The 24,013-nt window shown below is 37.4% G+C and overlaps 2 protein-coding genes across 3 annotated transcripts in view; both read left to right on the top strand.

Annotated features, from left to right (window-relative positions):
* usp32 (ubiquitin specific peptidase 32) overlaps window positions 1–7,037 on the top strand; it is a 49,172-nt gene extending 42,135 nt beyond the window's left edge. For both annotated transcript variants that reach the window (XM_036561389.1, XM_036561383.1), the window contains exons 30-34: window positions 2,889–3,080; window positions 3,208–3,457; window positions 4,749–5,188; window positions 6,240–6,332; window positions 6,456–7,037. In XM_036561389.1, the coding sequence (XP_036417282.1) occupies window positions 2,889–3,080; window positions 3,208–3,457; window positions 4,749–5,188; window positions 6,240–6,332; window positions 6,456–6,629 (1,149 nt within the window). In that variant the 3' untranslated portion in view covers window positions 6,630–7,037. The remainder of the gene's footprint in view (window positions 1–2,888; window positions 3,081–3,207; window positions 3,458–4,748; window positions 5,189–6,239; window positions 6,333–6,455) is intronic.
* Window positions 7,038–9,637: 2,600 nt separating this feature from the next.
* On the top strand, window positions 9,638–24,009 carry si:ch211-167j9.5 (fibroblast growth factor receptor homolog 1). The gene is made up of 12 exons (XM_036561390.1): window positions 9,638–10,053; window positions 12,622–12,741; window positions 17,156–17,252; window positions 19,574–19,754; window positions 19,925–20,063; window positions 20,244–20,342; window positions 21,389–21,549; window positions 22,445–22,582; window positions 22,675–22,786; window positions 22,890–22,989; window positions 23,353–23,452; window positions 23,524–24,009. The coding sequence occupies exons 2-12, from the start codon at window positions 12,690–12,692 to the stop codon at window positions 23,572–23,574; spliced, it is 1,230 nt and encodes a 409-aa protein (XP_036417283.1). The 5' UTR covers window positions 9,638–10,053; window positions 12,622–12,689; the 3' UTR covers window positions 23,575–24,009.
* Window positions 24,010–24,013: the final 4 nt, after the last annotated feature.

The raw sequence follows: 24,013 nt of genomic DNA, 5'->3' as shown, positions 1-24,013 counted from the left end.
AAAAATTCAACAGTTTAAACATAATATTGCTCAGCAAGCGATTTCAGGTATTTCACCCTCTATAGTGGATAGTGGATCAACAAATTCAAACAAAAACTGTGATTATAGATTATATCGCCTTCCCACACACCAGCACACTTCTTAAAGAAACATGAACCCCAATTTCCCAACATAATTACAAGATGTTAACAGTAAGTTAACAGTAAGTTATTCCTCTATAATTTTCTGTTATTTTTTTTCACCTTTTGCACAGTCACCGAGTTTCTTGCCCATAATCGACATTATTTGATTACAGCAAATGAGACTAATTATACATACATACATACACATACATACATACATATATATGACACTTTAAAGCATGAAATGACAGTGTTTATTGCCTGCAATAAACACTGTCATTTCATGCTTCAAAGTGTCATATATTAACAGCATCCATAAATGCTGTTGACTTTTCTGGAATTAAACTCCTCTCGACTGAGGCACAGTGGAAATGTTTTGTGATCTAATGAGTCAACTATTCAGATCATTTTTTGTAACAATGGGCGTCATGCTTTCTGCACCAAAAAAGAAATAGACCATCCAGACTATTATCAGCATAAAATTCGAAAGCTAGGGTCTGTCATGGCATGAGGGGGTATTAATGGGAAACTAGCACATCTGTGAATGCCCCATTAACATTTAAAAACATTTTGAGCAACGTATTCTGCCTTCTATGTGACATCTTTTTCAGAGACATCTGTGCTTATTTCACAATGACAAAGCTAAGCCGCATTCTGCACACATTACAACTGCATTGCTGTGTTTTCAAACAAGTGTGAGTGCTAGACTGGCCTTCATGCAATCCAGACATGTCTCCCATTAAAAACTAGTGCAAAACACATGGTTGCGCAGCTGCTAAACATATGGTTGCACAGCTGAAGACTTGTATAACAGAAGAATGGCCTTTCAAAACTGAACCGGTTTGTGTATTCAGTCTCCAAATGATCATTATGTCCTGATGTAACACAGTGGTAAACATGCTCCTGTCACAACTTTTTGGAACATCTTGCATGTATCAAATTTGGAATGAGCACATATTTACAAAAAACAATGAAGTTCATAAGGTTAAACGTAAAATATTGTGTTTTTACTGTTTTCAGAATTTTCTATTCATTTCTTTCTGTTTTATTAGCAATTCACGTACTGTCCCAGCTTTTTGGAACTGGATTTGTATATTTTTGCCATATCACCACTTCTGCTATTGCATTTTTATCTCAAACATTGATTTAGCCCCCTCAAAGGACTGGTTGTTCTGGCTCAGCACTGTGAAACATTGTTCTGCTTAAACAGGAAGATTAGCCATTGTTCTTACAATTTTACAGATTTGCTTCTGTCCCATGCTAGGCCTGAGAAATCCCTTGGCAGTGTAATTACCACTTCTTACTGCTGTTTTACCTTATTATAGAACTTCAGATACCCCAGACAGTTTTAAAGCAAAAGTCTAACCAGTGAACTGGAATCAGCCCTCCTGTTTTGAGGTATGGGGAGCGTGTTTCAGATGCAAATCAGTCATGTACTTCTAGCAAATTAAATACCCACAGAGATTACATCTGCTCTTCTTCATTTGCACATGGTTCTTAAGCAGTCAGATTCACTCTAGTCGGTGTCACGTGGAATATATGGAATTGCATAACTCTCAGTAGCTGGAATTGAGACTAGATAAATCATGACCTTCGACCTACTAATTATTAAGCTGTCTTGCAAAGCTGTTAGAGTTTAGATGCATCTTGGAATTTGAGTATTACGAAAGCCAGAGCAGTTGCCAAGATAGGCTGTGTTATTTACCTGCATCATGTCTCCTAAGTAGAGTTCCTGAGATCAGAGTTGAGAAAGTAGAAAACCTGTGTGTGTGTGTGTGTATGTATGTATGCATGTATGTATGCATGTATGTATGTATGTATGTATGTGTGTATAATTAGTCTCATTTGTTTACATCAGTGTTTAACTAGTGCAGAAAAGCAAGTAGCATTTAGTGTGCGATGACTGGGTTGGATGCTGACCTCATTGTAATTCCAGGTATACTTGTGAATGCAGCTTAAGGTGGACGTAGAGTGCCAGAAAAAAGTATTCAGGCCTCGACTATTTTGAGTCTGTCAGTACTGTTCAGTTGGTCCAAATCTAAATTAAGGACAGATGGCACTTTCTCTCCCTTTAGTTTGGTAGGTATCATGCATGATGTACTGTGAGTGATGTGAGTAGAGAATGTGTTTTGTTCCAAATTTGGATGCTTATGAGTTGTTCAGTGCCTTTAAATGCTAATTTTCTGCTGTCTGGATATTGTGCAATATATGTTTAGAAATGTTGGTCAACTGCTTTAACATTCAGTTTTTATATTAAAGCATCTGTCACAGCTCTGGATTAACTTATATTTTCTTAAGACTTCGAATATTTAAAAAGTGTTAAAAAGATTAGCTGACTCTTTGTCCTTTAGGATTCAACAGGCTATTTTTGGTACTGTGCCATTAAGACTAATATGTGTGAATGAGTTCTGTTCTGATTAGCTGCTCTGTATTGTAAAAGCAGTCCAGGCTGAAACACTGCTTAGAATTTGAATAGGTGGTGCTAGACTGATATAGCCTGAATAGTTGGATATTTGTAAATGTGTTTTTGTGACATCAATTCATTAAAAACAGGCCGGTTTCACAGCCTAGTTTCTGTACATGGACTGTTTAGACTAGGGAGTGAATGGTATGTTTTGAAGCAATGTTTATATACCACATTAAGTCTTCTATTTAAACAAAAAAAAGTGAGGAAAATTCAGTTTTCAATTAATATGGGCCCTTTAACTAAATCTTCTACAGCTTATCTTTGCATTTTCAGTTATTAAGTAATATTTTTTTATGTAGATAGTGGAGGAGCATGCCAGTGTGGAGCAGAGTCGGCGTGCCCAAGCGGAGCCCATTAGTCTGGACAGCTGTCTGAAAGCTTTCACCAGTGAGGAGGAGCTGGGTGAGGATGAGCTCTACTACTGCTCCAAGTGCAAAACCCACCGCCTGGCCACCAAGAAACTGGACCTCTGGAGACTTCCACCTATACTGGTAAGAATGGGAGTACAAGTCCATCTCCATCCACTGCCTGCTCCGTACAGTTTTGCTGCATGTTCATTTCACCTGATTATCAATATATATGAATAGTCAAATCTAGATGTTCTTTATCCTCTTTCAGATTGTTCACCTGAAACGGTTCCAGTTTGTGAATGGGCGCTGGATCAAATCTCAGAAGATAGTGAAGTTTCCACGTATGGGCTTTGATCCCAGTGCGTTTCTGGCCCCGCGCGAGGCAGCCCAATGCACATGGAGCCTGCAGAGCCAGAGCGAGTGCCTGGTGGAGGAGCTCCAGAGGCTGGACAGAGGAGACTCCTCAGTGTCTTCCATCTCCACCACCACCGTTGCAAGTCCACCCATATCGGGCAGAGGTCGGTCTCTCCTTAAACAATATTTCAGAGATGACCCAGTTCTTCTTTCTTTTGTTTCAAACACCCAATTTGTGAAAAGCTAGGGCAAAATACAAGCTTCAAGATGGCTGCTTTTGCAGTTTTTAGCTGGATGATATACTTTTGCCAAATTTGTCATAACAGCATATCATACAGTGTAAGAAACTGTTTGAGATTTAATATAGTTCAACAGAAGTGATTATTTACTGGATTGATACCTGCACCAATATTGGCGTTATTAAACGTATCAGATATTGGATCTACATTCAGTATATCGTTATATAATGTAGTAATATAATTAAAAATGTGTGTACTCCTAAGAGTAATGGTGGTAGTGTTGGATATAGTGATTAAAAATATTCTGAGCAAAGACAAATATTAATGCACTCATACACATTTGCATTGCTATCGATGAATTTTACTTATTCATTGACAAATGTTACCTACCTTCTAGTCTGAGTGTCGCATTAAAGTCAGTTTGAAATGGACCTTTTTCGCCTTGTTATTTCATGTCTCTGGACATATAAAGCATGATTCGTCATAAACTATCGCTAATCTGTAATCTTCCATTAAATACAATAACTTGCCTGCCACTAATATGTCTTCTGAGCTTTCACTGCTTTACCACTTGCACGCAGAGGAAAATAATATTAACCAATAATTTTCACTATCCCCTTCCACCACACCTGCCTGTCAAGTGAAAATGCTATACTGCGTTTCAGTCGGAAACATATTACAGTACGGAAAGAAAATGCATAATGATTTCCGATGCACATTGACTTTGAGACAATATAGTGTCTGACTTACTGTGTATGACATTACTTTGATGCTGTCAAAAACAATACAGCACAGCACTGATGTTGGATCACTAATTAGTATCCGCCAAAACCCTGATATATCATACAGATATTAAAAAGGGAGAAAAGGTTTTGTGTGTGAATTTAGGCATGCAGTTTGCACTGTGCTAAGAGGTGCTGTTTAAGCTTCTATTGGTTTAGTTGAATTTATTTAATGATAACACAGCAGCTGTTACACCCATTGAAATCATAGATGATTAAAACCCAATAAATCCCTAGAGCTTTCCACTGTGGTTTGTTAGCTACATTAGCCTCATAGCACCAGTGGAAAACTGAAGAAAGCAGACACAAAGCATGTCTTGGCTGATCCACTACATTTACACTAATTACACTAATTAAAGTATGGTGTTGACTAAACTGAACAGCTCTTTGGCCCCTTTCAGTGAAATGTGAAACGATATGATTTGTCATTCCAGGCACTCCAAGTTCGATCAGGAGAGTGAGCAGTCCCTTGAGCAGAAGCAGTAGCCCGAGCAACAGCCCTAAAAGCGCAGGACGCAAGCAGGGCCGACTGCGTCTGCCTCAACTGGGCAGCAGGCACTGGCTCTCCAACAGCAAAGAGAACTTGGACAGCAGCAGCAACAGCAGCTGTAAAGAGAGCGGGCTGGAGCCAGAGCCCAGCACCATGACCGAGGTGGAGCCTCTGGGGCCAGGGACCCATACAGAGTCCAACACTCAAGACTCCTGGTCAGTGGATGCATCCAGTACTGACTGTGATATCATCATGGTTAATGGGCTGGGCCAGGAGAGCAGCCAAAGCAACGGGCACTCTGAGGCCAGCACAGAGCTGGACAACTCTTCTCACCAAAGGGATGAAATCTGCCTGGAGCCCATATACAATTTATATGCAATCTCAGTAAGTCTTTCCTATCCACATATTCCTTTGATGTTTAAAAAAAAAAAAACCTCTTTGGCTGGTATTGGTTTGACAACAGGCAATATTTATTGTTGAATGAACACATGATGGGCAAACTATTTTTTTATTTGATTATTTGAATATCTCAACAAAAAAAAATTATGTTGACAAATACAAAACAAAAACATGATTGGTTTAAGATTTGTTTATTATGTGTAGCTAACAAAAAACAAGACCCGTACTGGACGTTCAGTTGCGTTAGTCGTTTGTTTTTGTGTTTTAGGTGTATGTTATTTAACGTGCTATCAACTGGAATACAGAATGATTACCTGGAGGCACAAATGCTGTACAAATTTGTTCCATATAGCTTTTTTATAGATGTTGCTATAACGTGAATATGAACTGCTTAACTCTGAGTATTCTATTATATTCTATATATTGCAAGTTTAGTCACAAAACATTTTTTATATGACAAGATATGATTTATTTCATTAAGAAAAATTTCCAAACTACACATTCAATACTCAGTTAAAAAAAACAAACATTAAAATTAGCTCAGATATCCATATTATGGATGTTAATAATGAAACGATTTAAAGTTAACTGAGAAATACTAAAATTTGACCAGTGCCTTTGGTTAAAGGTTAATTTAATTTCCGATAAACAATTTTTATCTGAATAGTAAGGTATTCCATTCAACTTGAGGACCTTTTTTTGAATCGTATACTAGAGGAGTGCAACTTGTTCAGGTAGCTCCACTGTTATGCACTATCACAGAATGTGTAGTGAGGAGAGTTGCTAATCAGTAAACTCAGATTAATCACAGACTAGTAATAGTCCATTATTGGTCAAAAGATTTAACAGATATTTGTATCCCTAAGCCATATATTTCAAGAACCCTGCCCATCTTTAATACAAATATACTTAGAAGCCACTGAAACTTCACATTTAAGCTTGCAGTGTTTTGAAAATGCATGTTAGCACATCAGGAATCTGAAATTGAATTATTCTTATAAAGATTTGTCCTTGTTAACTTCTATTTTCTTTACAGTGCCATTCAGGAATAATGGGAGGGGGTCACTATGTGACCTATGCTAAAAACCCCAATGAGAAGTGGTACTGTTACAATGACAGCAGCTGCAAGGTAACATACCACTGCTTTTTCTACATATCCTCCCACATTGTAACTGATAGTTTATTTTACCTCTGTTTACATCGTGATATGCAAGATTAAAAGCCTTTGTTGACTTCTCTCTCACATCTCCAGGAGGTTCACTCAGAAGAGGTCGAAGCAGATTCAGCATACATTCTCTTCTATGAGCAACAAGGAGTGGACTACTCTCAATTTCTGCCCAAGACTGACGGCAAAAAAATGGCAGACACTACTAGCATGGATGAAGACTTTGAGTCAGACTATAAGAAGTACTGTGTGCTTCAGTGAACCCATGCTCTTCCACGCTAAAGGCACTTAGTAAGTTTTGTCAGTATCTTCCCCTGTGCAATGAAGACTGTAACAGCAGTGTGGCCAAGCTGACACTGCTCAGTCGAAACTGAGGAGCAACAATTACTCTGAAGCACAAAGAACAGTTCACCGCCGAAGAGGCTCCACTGCTGCCCCCTGTTTCTGAAAATTCTGAAGACAGGTACTTTACTGCTGGTTTGAATGTGTTGCGCCAGCGAGTGGCGGAGTGCATTTGAGAAAAAGTGAATGAGGTAGAAAAATAGAACTGTTAAGATGGTTGTTGCCAAGTGAACAAAATATCCATTCCCTTGAAGTTGATTTAACTGGACACACTCTTAACACTGCGAAACCCCAAGTCTGCAGAATCACATACATACACATGATATTTATGTATTTATCTTACCATAAGGTTTGACAGCACTCTCATCTTCCATATGCTTGAGTTTTGTATATTTATATGATGGAATCATAAGCAAAGCTCTTACAGGCCAAATGCATTCACTCAGTCCCACCTTTAATCACCATCTCTAATAGAGCGGTTTCGGTCACTGATTGAATGTTAAGTTTATAAGCGCATAGTCTTCACAGACTGAAATGTGTAGACTTAAAGGAATGGTTTGGCAAAAAAATCTAATTTACACAATTTTCACTTAACCCAGACATTGTTGATCAATTCTTCAGTTATAAAACTATTTGTTGCTAACAAATACTAGAAATATTAAGTCCCGACTAATATACTAGTCAGTAGTCACAAAATGTTTTGTATACATCCCTAAAACTTCTCTCAGCCTGCTCAAGCTGCATCCCGGTCTTCATTAAGGTTATGCAAACTTGTGTCATACTGTGTCTTAAACAACATTAACAAGTCTGCACGGTCTTTAGGAAGATCTGGATATGGTTTGAACCAGTTGAGGTTCAGCAGAAAAGATTTGGGTGACTGTTGACTTCTACTGTTTGTTAGTAACGTTAGCCTCATAGCTCCAGTTTAAAATTGAAGAATTTTGGATGAGGAACTACATCTGAGGTGAGTGGATTTTTTTTTCCCCCTCACCAAACCATTCCTTTAACAAGCTTAATGCTTCCCAAAGGCTTGTTGGATTTTCCTTAATCAGAATCAAAGGTTTCTCAGTAGAAGTTGTACACTACCTCAGTTTTTTCCAGTTAATTGATTGATTGTTCATGGGAAGTCCCAGAGACAGTATTACAATGTGAATGGCTCCCTAAAACGTGTGTCTGTAGAGTCATCTCGTATAAGATTATGACATAAATAATGACTGGGTGAAGTCCTGCACATTTCACTGCCAAATCAGCATTTCAGTGAGCAACAAACAAACCACTTGCGTATGCCATTTGCTAAATTTTGATTTAAAATTTGAATTTTTTTTTTTTTTTCCGGTTGTGTGCCAGAGTGTCGCTCAAAGAGCCAGTATATCTCTTCAGTGTGTTGTCTTTGTCTTAAACAAGTTTTAACTTTATACATTTTATTTTTCAGTGATATTTATTTTTAATAGTGCTGATTCATGTTGCCCAAGCACAGCTTAGCTGTTATGTGACTGTATGCTGGCAGCGAGTCTCAGCATTCCACTCCTCACAGTGCCAGCCCACCATTACGACCATTCAGCGATGCCATTACAGCTTTTAGAATGTTATTACTGATGTCACTTTATTTCCTGTTAGAAAGGTACAGTAAATGGTAGCCAAATGCCTGCATATCTGATCAGTGCACTCTAATGGGAGAGGTTCACAGTATCAAGCCAAAGTTCTTAACAGGTGATATGTTGTTGCATAACATTAAACTCTGTCGGCAGAGAGCGAGAGAACGGTGGTCTACGTGAACTGTATTCTCTGAAAGAATGTCTCGTCAGCCCAGCTAACCTTTTGAAGGCCCTGTGCTGAAAGGAAGCAGCGTCTGCAGTGACCTGCTGAAGGTTGCGTGTCTTAAGACATGTCAGATTAGTAGCAACTCTGTGGAGACTCTTCATTAGAGAGCCGTCTTAACACTGTGAAAAAGGTTTTGAAACAATTAATGATTCTTGTTGTTTTTTTTGTTTGTTTTGTTTTTCCCCATTACTTCTAATCACTTGAATGAGGTCCTCATTAAGCAAGAGTTCATTTGTCCTTCAATGGCATAGTACTATAAGTTGGCCTATAGGACTGTGCTGCTTCACATAAAAAAAAAAATGTGAAATGAACGTAAATATTACTGTAATTCATCAGTCATGTGACATGATGAGTCATGCAAATTATTTGTATCAGCTGTAAGGAATGTTTATTCTATAAACATTAGAGCTGTTCCACACTGAGAGAAAAATACATAATGCACATTAGGTGAGAAGAATATAGTCTGTATTTGACAACGGTGATTCAGATCCTCTCGGTTTGAAATTTGCATTCACTTGTAATGATGAGTGGCTTGCTTATTTTATTTGAACTGGAATCTTCCCCTCAGCTCACAAGTCTTTGGAGGCCACAACTACACATGACTTTTAAAGACTTTTTTTTGATACAGGGATAATTTATTAATGCTTCAGAAACATGATTGGTTGGCAAGTAGTGCAATCAACTACTGACGTCTGTCTTTGTTGTTAGTTGGTTTTGTTAAATTAATTGGCAGAGATGTGTTAATTTAATGAACTTTATTTTATAAAGTGTTTAAAGAATAAAAATGACGTTGCACTGACCTGAAATGTACATACAATGTTTTGTAAATATGCCAATAAAAATGATGTATTTGAAAATGAACTGTAAAAAAAAAATGTAGTTGTATATGGAGTGATGCGGTTGATCTGTAACGACTATTCAAGCCACTGATTAAATTCAGCCAATGCAGTTGAACAACTGTCTTTTTGTTGTTTCCAAAAAAAATTGTGCACTTTGCTTTTTGCTTAATGCAATTCATTTGCAGAGAGCAACAAAGGCTGTAAGCGAGGAGAGGAAACCACAGCCCGCTGCTGTTTTGGGCCATGTGCTGTGTAAGTGCTGCCTGTAAGGCTAACACCTTCTCCGAAATGAAGCCGCAGCTACGTTTTTTACTTAACTGTGTGCGGGGCCTGTCTCTGATAGTATCCCTTTCATTTTGATCCCTATTCAGGACAAGCTAAGGTAAAACAGCATTGGATCCTGCAGGAGAGTAGCATCAAGCTCACCTACTCAAACAATTGAGGCCAGAAGTAAGTTAGGAAGTGCGTTGGCCTGCATGCCACGCTGCTCGCACAGTGATCCTGTTCTGCACCGCAGTTGTCACCGCCGGCTGCCGCAGCTTTGCTTTCTAAAGAGCACCTGGCTGCCTGTGGTCTTCATGCTCTCATGGCAGCAGCCTTGCACACGAGAAGGTCAAGTGGACTACGTCTCAGCATAATGTCTCAGAGGACCTGAAGGACTGCCACACTTGAAGACTGAAAAGGTGAGTGGTCTCATTTATTTCTCTCTTCAATCTCTTCTGCCTTTTGCGTCTTAGAACGATAAAAACTTCGTTGATGGATGTGTAAGAGGGTCTTCATGCTGGTTCAGTCTGAAGTATTGCATAGTGATCTTTTTGTGATAATAGTGAACAATTAGTTACATCAAGCCAAGACACTCTTAAGAATGAACATCGAAATATAGTGGGTTACTAGCTGACTCCTTCCTGCATGGGCTTTCCATGGTTGGTTTTTCTGAGTTACGTCAAGGGAATCGTAAAAGAATTCGATCAAAAAAATACATATAAAATGTGGCCTGTGCCAACGTTATAGCAAATTTAGAATTTTATGTTTAATAAATAAAATAAATAGAAATTAATAGAATTTAAAATTAGCAGAAAAATGCCATATTTAAATTCTCTGTAGAGGATAGTGTTGTAGTACTCTAGTCCGGTCTCTAGAGCATAAATTACACTCTTAAAAAAGAAGGTTCTTACGTGTAAACACAGTGGTTCAATATAGAACCATGAAATACATAGAACATTTAAAGAACCATTTGCATGTTTCAGTGGTACTTTGCATGGTGAGATCGTTCTTCAGATTGACGAATGTGTTGTATATGGTTATTTTTAAAAAACGGTTCTATATAGCACCAGAAAGAGTTCTTGACATCGTAACCCTTTTTGGTGCTATATAGAACACTTCAGAACCCAGTTAAGTGTCTATATATGTATATGTTCTTGTAATGAGGTGTTGGGGCATTTGTGTGTACAGTAGCTTCCCTCTATACACATTTATTTGAACAGTTCAAAGTAGGGAATTGTTGTTTCCCGACTTCCAGCACAGTTTTGTGGTTTCCCCTTTTCATGCATGTGTATTAAACTTAGTCATTAACTAAGGTGTATTTGAGCTGGGACACCATCAAACTGTACTGGAGTTCAGCCGGCGCTCCGGGAACAACATCAGGCACGCGTGCAAGTGAAGGTTTCATTTTGGTGAATATTTGGTGAACAACTGTTTTTTGTTTTTTTTATATATATTTTTATTTTAATAAAAATGTCTTTAGCTACAGTTGTTGTTTTTTTTTATTTTTTTACCGCATGTTTACACAGTGTATATCAGATGTGTGAGGCCAGTGTCTTAAACTGCAGCTGTGTTATTCAGTTAAATTATATTATGTGCCATAAATGAGTTATGAGAGTGAGGAACTGAAGCGTGGGCCCATATATGGACCCTTACAGTTAAACTGAATGCTGCGGTCACTTTTTAGTCTGTTGTGTGGTGGTTATAAACTATTCTGTTAAGGGTCTGTGTATTGGTGTTTGTGAAGCCCTACTTTGCCATTGTTTGTTCTTCCTGAGGCCATTTTAAAATAAGGTCGTAATAGTTCTGTCCACTGTATCGTTGGCTGTTGTAAAACTCCAGATGCTATAGTTTGGGCACTTGACTTTTCGCTGTCTTTCTTAAATGACTTGCCTTACTTTAGTATCATAAAACAAAAATTAACAGTTTTTGAAGAAGCATAATGGTGTTCAAAGAAATAACATTATAGTAAACACTGATAATTAAATAATACTGTCGTTACTAAATACTAATTAATTACATCTTAAAGATTCTTATTCAGTAATTACATGGAAAATGATACAAACTAAAGTTATTCCTAAGCTTTAGGAGGGTGTATAAAAGCCTGGACCCGCTGGCTGATCCTGACCATTTAATTGGGTTAGTTAAGATTTTTGTCAGATTGAAATACAGTCGTATGTAAAAGTTCACACACTCCTGACTAATCTGGTGCACAATTGTATTTATTTGTTGAGTTTAACATATTGTGAAAACATTAAAAAAAATAAAAATCACACATTTTATGTTTTATTTTTTTCCTAATTTGTCAAATTCAGTAAATAAACAGTAACTGTATATTAAAATGTGCTGAAGTGTGTTCTCTGCAGAGGATGTGTTAACTTATTTTCAAAATGAGTGGGGGTAATTTGAGCGGGGATGCCCATACTTTTGCATATAACTGATGTTGCCGGTATAAATGAATTATCAATCTTGCTCAAATATTGTAACTTTTATTTAATATTTCAAGTATTTTGTTAACAGCAAGAAATGATAAACCATATAACTATCTATGTAGAAGTCATGTTTTGGCCTCTTTTTTAACACAAGGCTTTATAGAAGTTCATTTTAATTTCATTCTTAATGTTACACAGCTTTCTTAGTCATTTTAGAATCATCTATCTTTTCTTGGAATCTCAGTTTAAATGATATGAAACCTATGAAGGCACACAGGACTGGCATATTAGATTAATTTTATATACTTATCTACAAACAAGTGAGATTTTTTAAAAACGTTGGTTCCAAACTTTTGAATGTTGAAAATTGATTTTGAATGTCAATTTTCATGTTTCTCACATTTGCTCCCATGTTCTTACTTTCTGTGCTCATGTAATGCCATTAGCACGTCAACTGTTCACGAAACTTTACTTTCTATTTACTTCATTACATGGTGATGATGACTTGGTTAATCAGATGCATCTGAAGAACAACAGCATTTTCTCTTTCTGTTTCAGGACGCCTGATAATGTACGTGGAATGTACGGAAGAACTCCCGCATTTGTCCATTTAGGGAGATCGCAGTATGCTTACTTCTGAAAATTCAACAAACCCAACAAGCCTCACTGGCTCACCAAGTAAGTACATGGCAGACTCTACATGAATCTCAACAGCCCACAAGCTCAGTGAGTTCATTTCTCCATATGACTCAGCTCATGAGCTTTTATGACTGATAATGTACAGTGCGCTCTGTAGGTCGTCTGACAGTGAAGTTAAAATGATTTCTGCTGTATAATCAAACGGTGCACATTAAAGTTTTAAAGACACACATGAGGCAGTGCTGAAGAATGTAAGCTTTCAGTCTTGGACATAATACATGTTCTGTGTTCTGTAACCCCACTGCCTGCACAGTTGAGTATAATTAAATTGTAAAGCAGATCTGATTGACTGAATTGAGCCACATCTGAAGTTGTTGTATAATGTGTGATCCTTGATCCAGTTATTAATTTTATAGACTTAATAATCATAATAATCATAATAATAATAATCTTTATTTATAGAGCACTTTTCATGCAGTGGCAGCTCAAAGTGCTTTACAGACAGGTGATAAAGCTTAACAGTAATAGTAGAAATTACAACTATTAATTTAAAATCATATAAAACAATGACACAGATCAAATTAAAAAGATAAATACCAAGAGAGGCAAACCATTTAAATTAGCACTAAATGAAAGAGATACATTTTTAAAAGTTTGACAATGAGCTTGACTGTCTAATAATAGGTGGAATTGAATTCCACAGTTTATAATCATAATAACTGCAAGAGTATTTTACAGAAAGTATTTGCAGAAGGTCAGTATCTGCAGATCTAAGATCAAGTTTTGTAACATAAACTCGCTATATATAAACTACTGTGATGTAAATAGGTGCTTTAAGGTCATTTAGAGCCTTAAAACAAGTAGCAGAACTTTAAAATCTACCCTTAAAGATATAGTTAGCTAGTGCAGTTCTTTCAAAACGGGAGTAATATGATCTCTCTTTTTTGTTTATGTTAGGATGCGTGCTGCCGCATTTTGGATGAGTTGTAGAGGATGTATTGTTTTCTTAGAAAGTCCCGTTAGAAGAGCATTACAATGATCAACTCTGCTTGGAACAAATGCATTAACAAGTTTCTCTGCATCACTCAGAGATAGAAAAGGCCATATTTTATCTATATTTCTCAAAAAATAGAAAGCTACTTTACTGTTTACATGCAGGATAAAACAGAGCTCAGTGTCTAAGATCACACCCAGGTTTCATACTTCAGGTTTCATTCTCATCAGCTTTCTCTGGGTTTTAGTACCAGAGATTAGTATTTTAGTTTTTTCATGATTTTAGTTGTAGAACATTTTGATATCTGACGCACAGCTGGTAAGCCTGTCTACAGAGTCTTGATTATCAGAAAGAATGGAAATGTACAAATGTTTGTTGTCAGCGTAGCTATAAAAATTGATGTTATGTTTCCTAATGACATCACTAGAGGTGACACATACAGAGAAAAGCAAAGGCCCTAAAACTAAACCCTGTGGGACTCCACAAGAAATGTTGATGAATGATTTCCCAGTGAAACCATGAACTGTCTATTAACTAAATATGATTTAAATCATTCTAAAGCTGTGCCTGTGTGGCCTACCCAATATTCAAGATAGTGGATTAGAATCTTGTGATCAACGGTATCAAAAGCTGCAGTAAGACCAGATAAGAAGGATTTTGTGCATCAGCGCTAAGCCTGAGATCACTGACAACACAAACCAGTGCTGTCTCAGTACTATGGTTGACGAAAACCTGATTGAAACTTCTCATATAACTTGTTTGATATTTGATATAACTTGCTTGATATTTGATATTAGATACAAATATTCATAATATTACATATTAGACTCCTGGCTGAATTTGTAAGATATTTACTATTTTAGAAAAAGAGTGATCATATTTCTTTATTTAGTAACAGTGCTCAGATGAAGCTGTTAATCAATGTGCATGTAATCATAATAACAGAAATTACACAGTCAAAGGTTTACATGGTTCTTAATGTCATGTGTTGCCCCCATTAGCATCGACGTCAGCTTGGAGCCTTTTGTGATCGCTGTGAATGGTTGCTTTCATGTTCTCAGAAGCTGCCTAATCTTCTTGGCAAAAAGCCTTCAGGTCCTATAAATTCTTTGGTTGCTTTGCATGTACTGCAGTAGTTCTCCTCAAAGTGGCTCAATGATGTTGAGGTCGAGTAATCATCTGAATTCATCTTGCCATCAATTTGGACCAAATTTTCTGCACCGCTGTAGTTCATACACCCACAATACGGCAGAGATCCACAGCCATGATTCATGATAGGGATGGCGTTTTTCTTCATGGGCCTTGATGAGTCCTTTTCAAACAAAACATTTATGGTTGCAACCATGAAGTTCTGTTTTTCTCTGTTTAGCTTATTTCAAACAAGCTGTTTTGTGGTGTGGGCGCTTTTGTTCTGGCAGCTCTACTCTGCAGCCCACAGCCTCTCGTGGCTCATTACTTTATTACTGAAACAGCCACACCACTTTATATCAGAGAAGCCTGCATTTGGCTAGAAGTTCTTCTAGATTTTTTCATTTTCAATTTTTATTTTTTTGGCACTGCATCCCTTAAAATATTAAATGTTCTTGCTGACTGTCTCAGAAATCTTTCTTGGGTCTACCCGATCTTGGCTTGGTATCCACAGAACCACTGGTTTTCCTCTTCTTTATCAGAGTTTGAACAGGGCTGGTTGCCATTTTCAAATCATTTTAGAACTTTCTCCTAATTTGTAGAGTTACTTTTCTTACTTTTATAGTTCTTTTGCTTTCCCCATATTTTAATAGCCAGGATATTCAGTGCGGGCGTACACCGAATGCACAAAGTTTCTTTATGAGCTAAATAACTTTTTATACAGTTACACCATTTACAGTCAAACAGGGCACAGGTGCAGCTTCTTAAACTTAAGTCATTTTAATGTACTTGACTCTGTAGTAACAGGCCTGTCATACAGGGCTATGTTAACTATGACTGTGTAAGTTTGTTTATTATTTTGATTAATAAAGTGATAATGATAAAAGAAATGTGTTGTATGATCAGTGATATTTTCTAAAAATCGTAAAAATCTTACAAATTCAGCCAGGGGTATATAAACTTAAGAGCAGAAATGAACACACACACACACACACACACACACACACACACTCACACACACTCACTATATGTCAAGGTTTGTTGACACCTTCTCATCCAGTGTTTCTTTTGAAATTAAGGGTACAAATAGGAGATTTTCCCCCTCTTTGCAGCAGTAGCATCCATTAATCTTTTGGGAAGTCACTAGATGCTGGAATATTGCTGTGAGGATTTGGTTACTTTCAGCCACAGGAGCATTAGTGAGGTCATTTGGATGATTAGTTCAGGATCAAAGGTGTTGGATGGAGTTCCACTGATTCCACATTGTAGTGCTGGAAAGCTTTATAGTCCTCTAGATGACGCTCAGCTTTGTGCATGTATGGCTGCTCCAGAGTGTCCTATTCTATTGGCAGTGCTTTTCTAAGGAGATTAAACAGGCAGTCTTTGCTCAGTTGAATGCCTGTGTCAGCAATTGGTGCATCTTAAAGTAGCTGAATTCACTAATTCGGAGGTGTCTGGATACTTTTGGACATGTGTATATGTTTTTTGTAGGCCTACAAGCAAACAAGCACACATTACTTTTAATAGAAAGCTGATAAACAAGGACAAAATGGCTTGACAAGTCGTCTCAAAGAAAGATCATGTGAAGGTTGCAATGTTAGTGGATAATAATCACGTAATTTTGCTTGCAAGAGATACAGTCGTAGGCAAACCTTTAAACACCCCCAATGAAATTACACCCCTAGTTGATACAAAAGTAGGTTAACACAATCTCTACAGAGAACAAACTTACAGATGTGTGTTTTTCTGCAAATTTTAATGCAGAATTTCTATTTATTTGCTGATTTTAACATATTGTAAATAAAAATAATAGTAACATATGAAATGTACCATAACCTTTGTACATGTCACTTTTTTCCAATTTGTTCAGCAAATAAACAGTAATTGTGCTTTGACATGTGCAGAAGTGTGTTCTCTGTAGAGGATGTGTTGGCTTATTTTTACTTTGCTTTCAGTTTCAAAACGTCTAATTTGACCGGCGGTGCACTAACTTTCTCATATGACTGTGTGAGCAAAAATTAACCTCTGTATGCTCAGCAAAAATAGAAGGTGGTACTCAACACAAAAGTGCTGTATTTCAAACTAAAAGAATTTTTTGTACTTTTGCCAAACTTTCTAAGGTTACAGGCAAAATGGACGTATTTCACTGTCTGAATACATCAAGCAGGCGCTGTGTACTTATTAGGTCAGTCAATTAGCGGTTCAGGTCACTGTTGAAGCACGAGCTCACCAGAGCATCAGTGTTTCAGTGAGTGACCTAGTTTACTTTCCTGTTTTCCTGCTGTGTTGCATGATAACCTAATCACTCTCTCTTCACCTGTGTTGTTACAGAGTCTGATCATCTGGACGCCATTCACTACACTCTCATCTGCATCTCTGCTTTCACCGTCCTCACCATTGTTCTGTTTGGAATCCTGTGGTTCAGAAAGTAAACTCAGAGTCTTTCCTTAAAGAGGAGTTTCAGAGCAGAACTTGAAAAAATGAAATGACTAAATTATTAGATCAGTGTTTCTTGCCACCAGCCCTGAAGCAGAGGAGAATGGGGCACAGCCTGACACATTTTGTACATTTTTTTGTACAAGCAAATTGCTCATCTCTGCTACTAAAGAAAACAAACTTTTTTCCCCAGCACTGACCACTTACAAAGTTACAAACTAACCCACAAGGTGGGGTTAATTGTAACAGACTGAGGGGTTAATTGTAACAGTTGCTATAAAGCCTGGTAAATTGATGTAAAACACAATTCAGTATAATTCTATGTTGTTTATATCAGCGTTATTATAGTTTAGTAAAACTGTTACTAAAAGCCCGACCTTTAGTTTTATTTTTTTTCAGTGCGTGAATGAGTTCAGAAGTGGAACTGTTCTGTGTTCAGCTTTCTTTAAGGAAAGCTGGAGCCATGCTGGGCTCAGTCTACCGATGTGATAATTTTATTCTGCTCTTATCAAACACCCACTATCACAATGTTTGTCAAAATACTAAAAAAGAATTAAAACTGAAACTAAATAACCCTGGATTAAAACTAAATGCATAAAAGTATAGTCATCAAAAATATCATTAGTGAAACTCGGCTAGGTCATTTATTTTTGGCCTCAAAGTAAATGAGAAAATATCAAAGTATATTTTATGTACATGACATATTTAGCATGTTTTGAATTTAGATGGAGAAATAGGGTCTTTTCTCGTTGTTTACTTTAGGGGGCTTACTGGGGGAAATACTGTGTTAAAACAAACCCCGTCATGTGGAGGCTGTACTCTAACCTGACTAGCTCTCACTGTAGGTTATTTATATGCTTTAGAAAGGTACTGTATTACAGCCACCAAGAGGACGATTAAAATAATACAGGTGTTGATTCTGTGACATACACACAACTCAGCAATCGAAAAACACTTGCAATGAAAAAAGTTCTTCAGGTCCAGAAATATCTGTCCGATTGCTGTTAAAATTTAACAGCCTAGACCTCTAGTGAAAATGCTTCTTTATTGTTACAAATTATATTATAAGCATAACAATTTCACTGAAGTCCTTAACATGGTCAGTGTCACTAATCTGCCTCAATTTGAATAGTGATCTAGAAATAGAGCAGAATCTTGAGGATTTCTTCATTTTACTTGTGATTTAACTTTTGTTTGGTTTAAAATATTTCCAAATTTACATCTTTTACAACATTTGTTTTAATGATTTCAGTTGTCTCAGAGTTTCAGACCCCTCTGTGTTTCTGAAATACAGTGAGGGTCTCTGAGCTAGCTGAGTATTTTCACTCAGTGATAAGTAGGGGCGATGGGAAAGGGGAGATATGATTTTTTATTATTATTTTTTTCCCCACTTGCTGGTGCACAATGACAATCAAAAATCAGGAGTGGTGAGAAAAAAACATCAAGAATTTTGTCATTTAAATGATGAAGGTAATCAACGTAATCAATCGTGCTTATGACCAGGGACATGGACTAACAAGGTAAAAAAAATGATTTCAGATATATAATTATAATTTAAATTGAAATTAAATAAAAAAAAATAAATAAAATTACATTTTTTTTATTCAAAAACAAAGAAAAGTTCTGACATGTTAAATGAAAATTGTTTAAGATTCTACACTATTTCTAGGTCATCATTCCAATTAAGGCAAGTTTGTGAATTTGACCTTTTTTATTCAGACTACTCTGAGGTGAATTTGATCTAATCAGAGGCTTTTGGTCATAAAGCAAAGGGGGAAAAAAAACACTCAGAAATTTTAAAATCCATGTGAACATTCAAAGATTCTACTTTTCACTCATTGTTATGCTGATATAATTTGTAATGACAAACTTTGTATTAAATTAGAAAGGAATGCAAAGTAGAAGCATTTTCACCTATGCTCTCAGACTTTGGACCTCATTGTATGAACTCTGTTCTGATTGCCTGGTCTTTATCGTGCCTCATTCAAAAAGCAGTTTGGGCTGGAATGTGAAGTAACAAACCTTATCACTTCACGCCCTCGGCTGCTGTAAGCTGAACTGTCATGGCGGTTATATGTACATGTATTCATGGTTGCAATATCACAAACATGATAAAATCAAGATGAACCAGTATTACAGCTTCCATCTATTTTAAAACAAAAAAAAGCAAGTAATGTTTGGTTTTCCATGATATGGGCCCTTTAACTCATGATCTTAACAATAATGGGTTGCACCTTGTTGCGTCAGTGCAGGGGAGCTGTAGTGCTCTAGATCATGCAGCCAGTTACCAACACTGCTACTTCTTCTCTCCAGGTATCGATCCCTGAATAAAACCATTCAGCAGCTCAGACAGAGTCTATCAGTGAAGGGTTCTTCTCAAGACCCCCTTCCTTTGTCTCCCACCTCACATCAAATTGACGATTTGACAGAGACGTACCTAGATAGACCGAAAAGCAAGCCCAGCACCAAGTTACTATGGAAGCCACCTCAACAGGTCTGAGCTGTTATAATTCAGTCATATTTTTATCTGAAACTGATACTCTTGTGTTTTTACAAGGAAAGACAGAAGCCCCACAGCTAGACACCAGCCTGTTATTAGGATTATGGAGTTATGATGAAGTAGATAGATAAGTGAAATGTAATGTCTCGAAGATGTGTCTTCAGAACCCCCAGGTGACGAAAGCGGACCTAACCCTCATTCAGCTGATCAAGTCTGGGAAAGAAGGGGCCTTCTACAAAGCGAAAATGTTGCGGGGCACATGCAAAGGCCACACCCTTGTCACATGCAAAATTGCAAAAGAAGGTAGACAGAAATTGGCAAATGTTCCTCCTTACTGTACTGTCTCTGTCAGCATTTAATTAACAGTAACTGTTGCCAAGATTTTGTTGGATTCTATCAGGCTCTGCTATAGACAAGGGAAGCTACTGGCATCATTCTCCAGCCATTAGTTTAATTACATGACTGTGTGACTGTCACAATTAGGTGTCGGCGCTAAACAAATGGAGAAAGAAGTGTCTATTATGAGGAAGCTGCTGTATCATAAGAATGTGCTGCAGCTGCTGGACTGGAACACTGCAGAGGGTAAGAGATCTGATTTAGTGTGCACTCTGCGCACTACTGTTTAAAAACTTTGAACAGCTTGTTTTATTATTAATTTTCCCTTTTATATAGTGATGTCTTATGCAGTGTGGGTTCAAAATATTACGACTACGTATCAGCAGGCATTTTAGATGTTTTATTCAATATTTCAGGTTTTGGGGAACAACACAAAGTCATTAAATGATAAATAATGTATTGTAATTACCTACTTATAGTCATTTTTTAGCCAAGTTATGTGTCGAGATCTGATCAGAATTTTCATCACTCAATTTCCCTGTTCATCACTCTGGACACAACAAAATTTTCTTCCTTTTTTATAAAGTTTTACTGTACCAGTAACATATTTGAATAATTGTATACATGTCTGCAATGTTCAGAACACGTGTACACAACCATTCAAAAGTTTGGGATCATCATTGTCATATTAATTATTGCTGTTATTTAATAGTAATTCATACACCAAAAGCAATTTCAGGAGGTTTTAATGTTGATATATTATTATTTAAAGGTTTTTGTGAACAGCAAAAACTAATTATTATTATTATTAGTAGTAGTAGTAGTAGTAGTAGTAGTACCATTATTGTTAAATTATAGAGCTCTGCCTTGATATTTGATCACCACTTTTCAAATGCAAGGCATTCTAGGCATTTATTTTATTAAACCTTCATCCTTAATGTCATGTATTCTTCTCAGTGTTTTACACATTTCTCAGTCATTACATCCTCTACAGCTCTGTTCATCATTCTGGACACATCTTCTTACATCTTCAACTAATTACATAAAAATCTATGTAGTTGTAGGGTGGTAAAAATTTATTAGAATCATTTTATACAGGTATTTGCAACAAAATCGGGTTGTTGTTGTTATCATTATTATTATTATTATTATTATTATTATTATTAAAAACAGTGATTCCATTTCGTTCACAGTAATTCAACAATGGTTGAATGGTGTGCGCATATATAAATTCAGCACAGTTTGTGAGTTTATGTTTACGTGATTTCCTCTTTGTGGTTACATCTTCGTAGAGCCCTTTGTGTTGGTCATGGAGTTTGTAAGTTATGGGACCCTGCGTGGCTTTGTACAGACACATCATGAGAAGCTGAGTGCTGACCCTGAACTCCAGAGCCTTTTCACTATTGCCTCCTATCACATCGCCCTGGCCATGGAACACTTGCGTTCCAAAATGGTAGGCTATCTCTTTCCTTCAAGTCAGCATCTCCCAGCCCTGGTCCTGGAGTACCCATGTTCAGCATATAGCTGTTGGGACAAAACCTCATATCTCTAAACGGTCATTTTACAGGAGAAGGAAAAAACTTTTTTAACTTTGTATGGTAATTAATGGAACAAGACGTATTGCCAAGAAAATCTGGGCCATTTCTATTGCTCCATTTATCATGAAATTTTAACTCAATGTAAAGACCTTTTAACAGTTTTAAATTCTATAAAAAATGAAGATACAAGGAGATAAAAGTTCTTCCTTTTTCCTTGTTGATGATTTTGGTATTTTTCCTGTTCTATTACACTCACCTCAACTGAGGAAGTGCTTGTTCGATCAGGTGCGTTGAAGTAGGCCAAACACCAAAATATACAGGAATTTTGGAGCATTTCTATCAGTCCAGTCATCAAAAAATTTTGACACAATGTTGCCTGGTTCAAGTGACATAGAAAAGTGAAAAATTTCAAAATAGAGCTGTATGTTTTTCTTTGGACAGCGACAATGTATCAGGTTCTATAGGGAACCAGTAGAAGTTCTTATCAGGCAGGGGTGTCAAATCTTATCTGCAGAGGGCCAGGGTGACTGCAGGTCTTCATTCCAATAAAGCAGGAGCACACATGATTGATTTATTGAAGACTCAGACCAACTACTTTAACAAGTAGAATCAGCTGTGATCCTGCTTTTATGGACTGAAAACCTGCAGCCACACTAACCTAATCCTATTCGTTGATGAGATTGCACACCCCTGTTCTATGGCATCACTCAAAGCACCTTTTATACTCATGTCTCCTTTCAAATGTTTAATGTACCCATTAAAGATAAAAACAAATGTCAGGAGTCTGGGAGTCTTACATGTTCTCTGCAGGTGGTGCACTGTGACCTTGCCTTAAGGAATATTCTGGTGAGCCGTTTCCCGTGGGAAATCAAGGTGGCAGAGTTTGGCCTGGCCCGAGACCTGACACGTATGAGAAGCAGACGTAGCACCAGAAAAAAACAACACAGGGTTAGGCATTGTTCACCATAATGTCTACAACTACAACAAGCTCAGTTAAAACTTCCCAACATTCACTGAAAGTTATTATTGTGTCCTTTCAGGAACGGGTGCCCTTGCGTTGGTATCCTCCTGAGTATTTCCGGAACAACTACTACAGCTTCAAAGGGGATGTGTGGTCTTTTGGCATTGTGTTGTGGGAAATGCAAACATTTGGTGAGCTCAGTACAATGTCCTATGAAAGTTCCACAGATTAGACCATCCATTTGCCAAAAAAATCAAAAATAAAATAAAAACATCTGGATTCCTTTCTTTACAGGCAGCTTACCCTACCCCAGTCTGGAAACATCAGAGCAAGTGGTATATTACATTTGTGCTGGACACAGGAATGTAGCCCCTGACAGCTGCCGGCCTGAGATGTGAGCACTGTAACTCTGTTCTGCTTGAACCTGTTAAACTACATGAAAACTCCATGTTACATTGTGCTCTGTTAGTTTGTGCCCTGCTCCCCTCTTACAAACAGATCTCATCATTTTGAGACTAGATATCTAATGATATCTAAGATGCCATGACCCAGCGTTGGTCCTAAATTGCCTCTGCACTACACAGTTTTATGTTTTCTCTGATCCAGCATACCTTATTCAACTCACTAACGACTTGGTAATTAGCCAATAAGTTGAATTTTGTGTGTAGGAGTATAAAACAGTGTGCAGTGCTAGTGCAATTCACTACTAGCTTTTCAAAAACATTGCACTCAAGAATAATCTGATTTTCTCATGCAGAGTGCAGATCATGAAGAACTGCTGGCTGGAACCTTACACTGCCAGACCCGCCTTTTCAGAGCTTGTCAGTGTCTTGGAAAATATCATTGAGAATGACTCGGTGGGATGTGGCACTAGCAGTAACCGTATCATTCTCAGATAAACGATAAGGAGCTATCTCTTGTATTGCAGGATTACGTGGACGTTGAATCCCGAGGAGTCATGAATACAGCAGAAGACTGAACATCATGGATCAAGCTGGAGTTCCAAGAAACAACAGGAATCAGCATCTCCTAGCCTGTAAAAAGAGTGCACCTGGCTCCATGCAGACCTGAGCTATCTCTGTGTAATCTCATGTGATTCAACTAATGCTCTGCACAGAAAGGAACCTAATGTGGTGCATAATCAGGCGCTGTGGTTCACAATTGGAATGAATTCCAGCTATGGCTGTAAAGGGCCAACAAGTTCTCAGGCTCTGTGTTGGCTGGGTAAACCATACGCATTGATGGCTGATTTGGCAGCCCTGTAATTTAAAGACTTTTTTTTTTAGTTTCGCTGTCATGCACATGTATTTATTTATTTTCGTTTTAATGTCTTAACTTAGCCCTACAACGTTGTAATAATGGCTCAGTGGTCAAAGGCTAAACCGTGGTACGTTATCTCTTGATTGAACTTGGTCCTA

This window comes from Colossoma macropomum, unplaced genomic scaffold (genome assembly GCF_904425465.1).
Source record: "Colossoma macropomum unplaced genomic scaffold, Colossoma_macropomum, whole genome shotgun sequence".
NCBI classification, from domain to species: Eukaryota; Metazoa; Chordata; class Actinopteri; order Characiformes; family Serrasalmidae; genus Colossoma; species Colossoma macropomum.
This window is presented reverse-complemented; position numbering and strand designations above follow the sequence as displayed.

Excerpts from the sequence above, each read along its gene's own strand:
- si:ch211-167j9.5 (XM_036561390.1), top strand. The coding sequence starts at position 12,690 with ATGCTTACTTCTGAAAATTCAACAAACCCAACAAGCCTCACTGGCTCA. Across the intron at positions 17,253-19,573 it reads GGAATCCTGTGGTTCAGAAA|GTATCGATCCCTGAATAAAA; the intron begins GTAAACTCAGAG and ends TCTTCTCTCCAG. Across the intron at positions 23,453-23,523 it reads ATATCATTGAGAATGACTCG|GATTACGTGGACGTTGAATC; the intron begins GTGGGATGTGGC and ends CTTGTATTGCAG.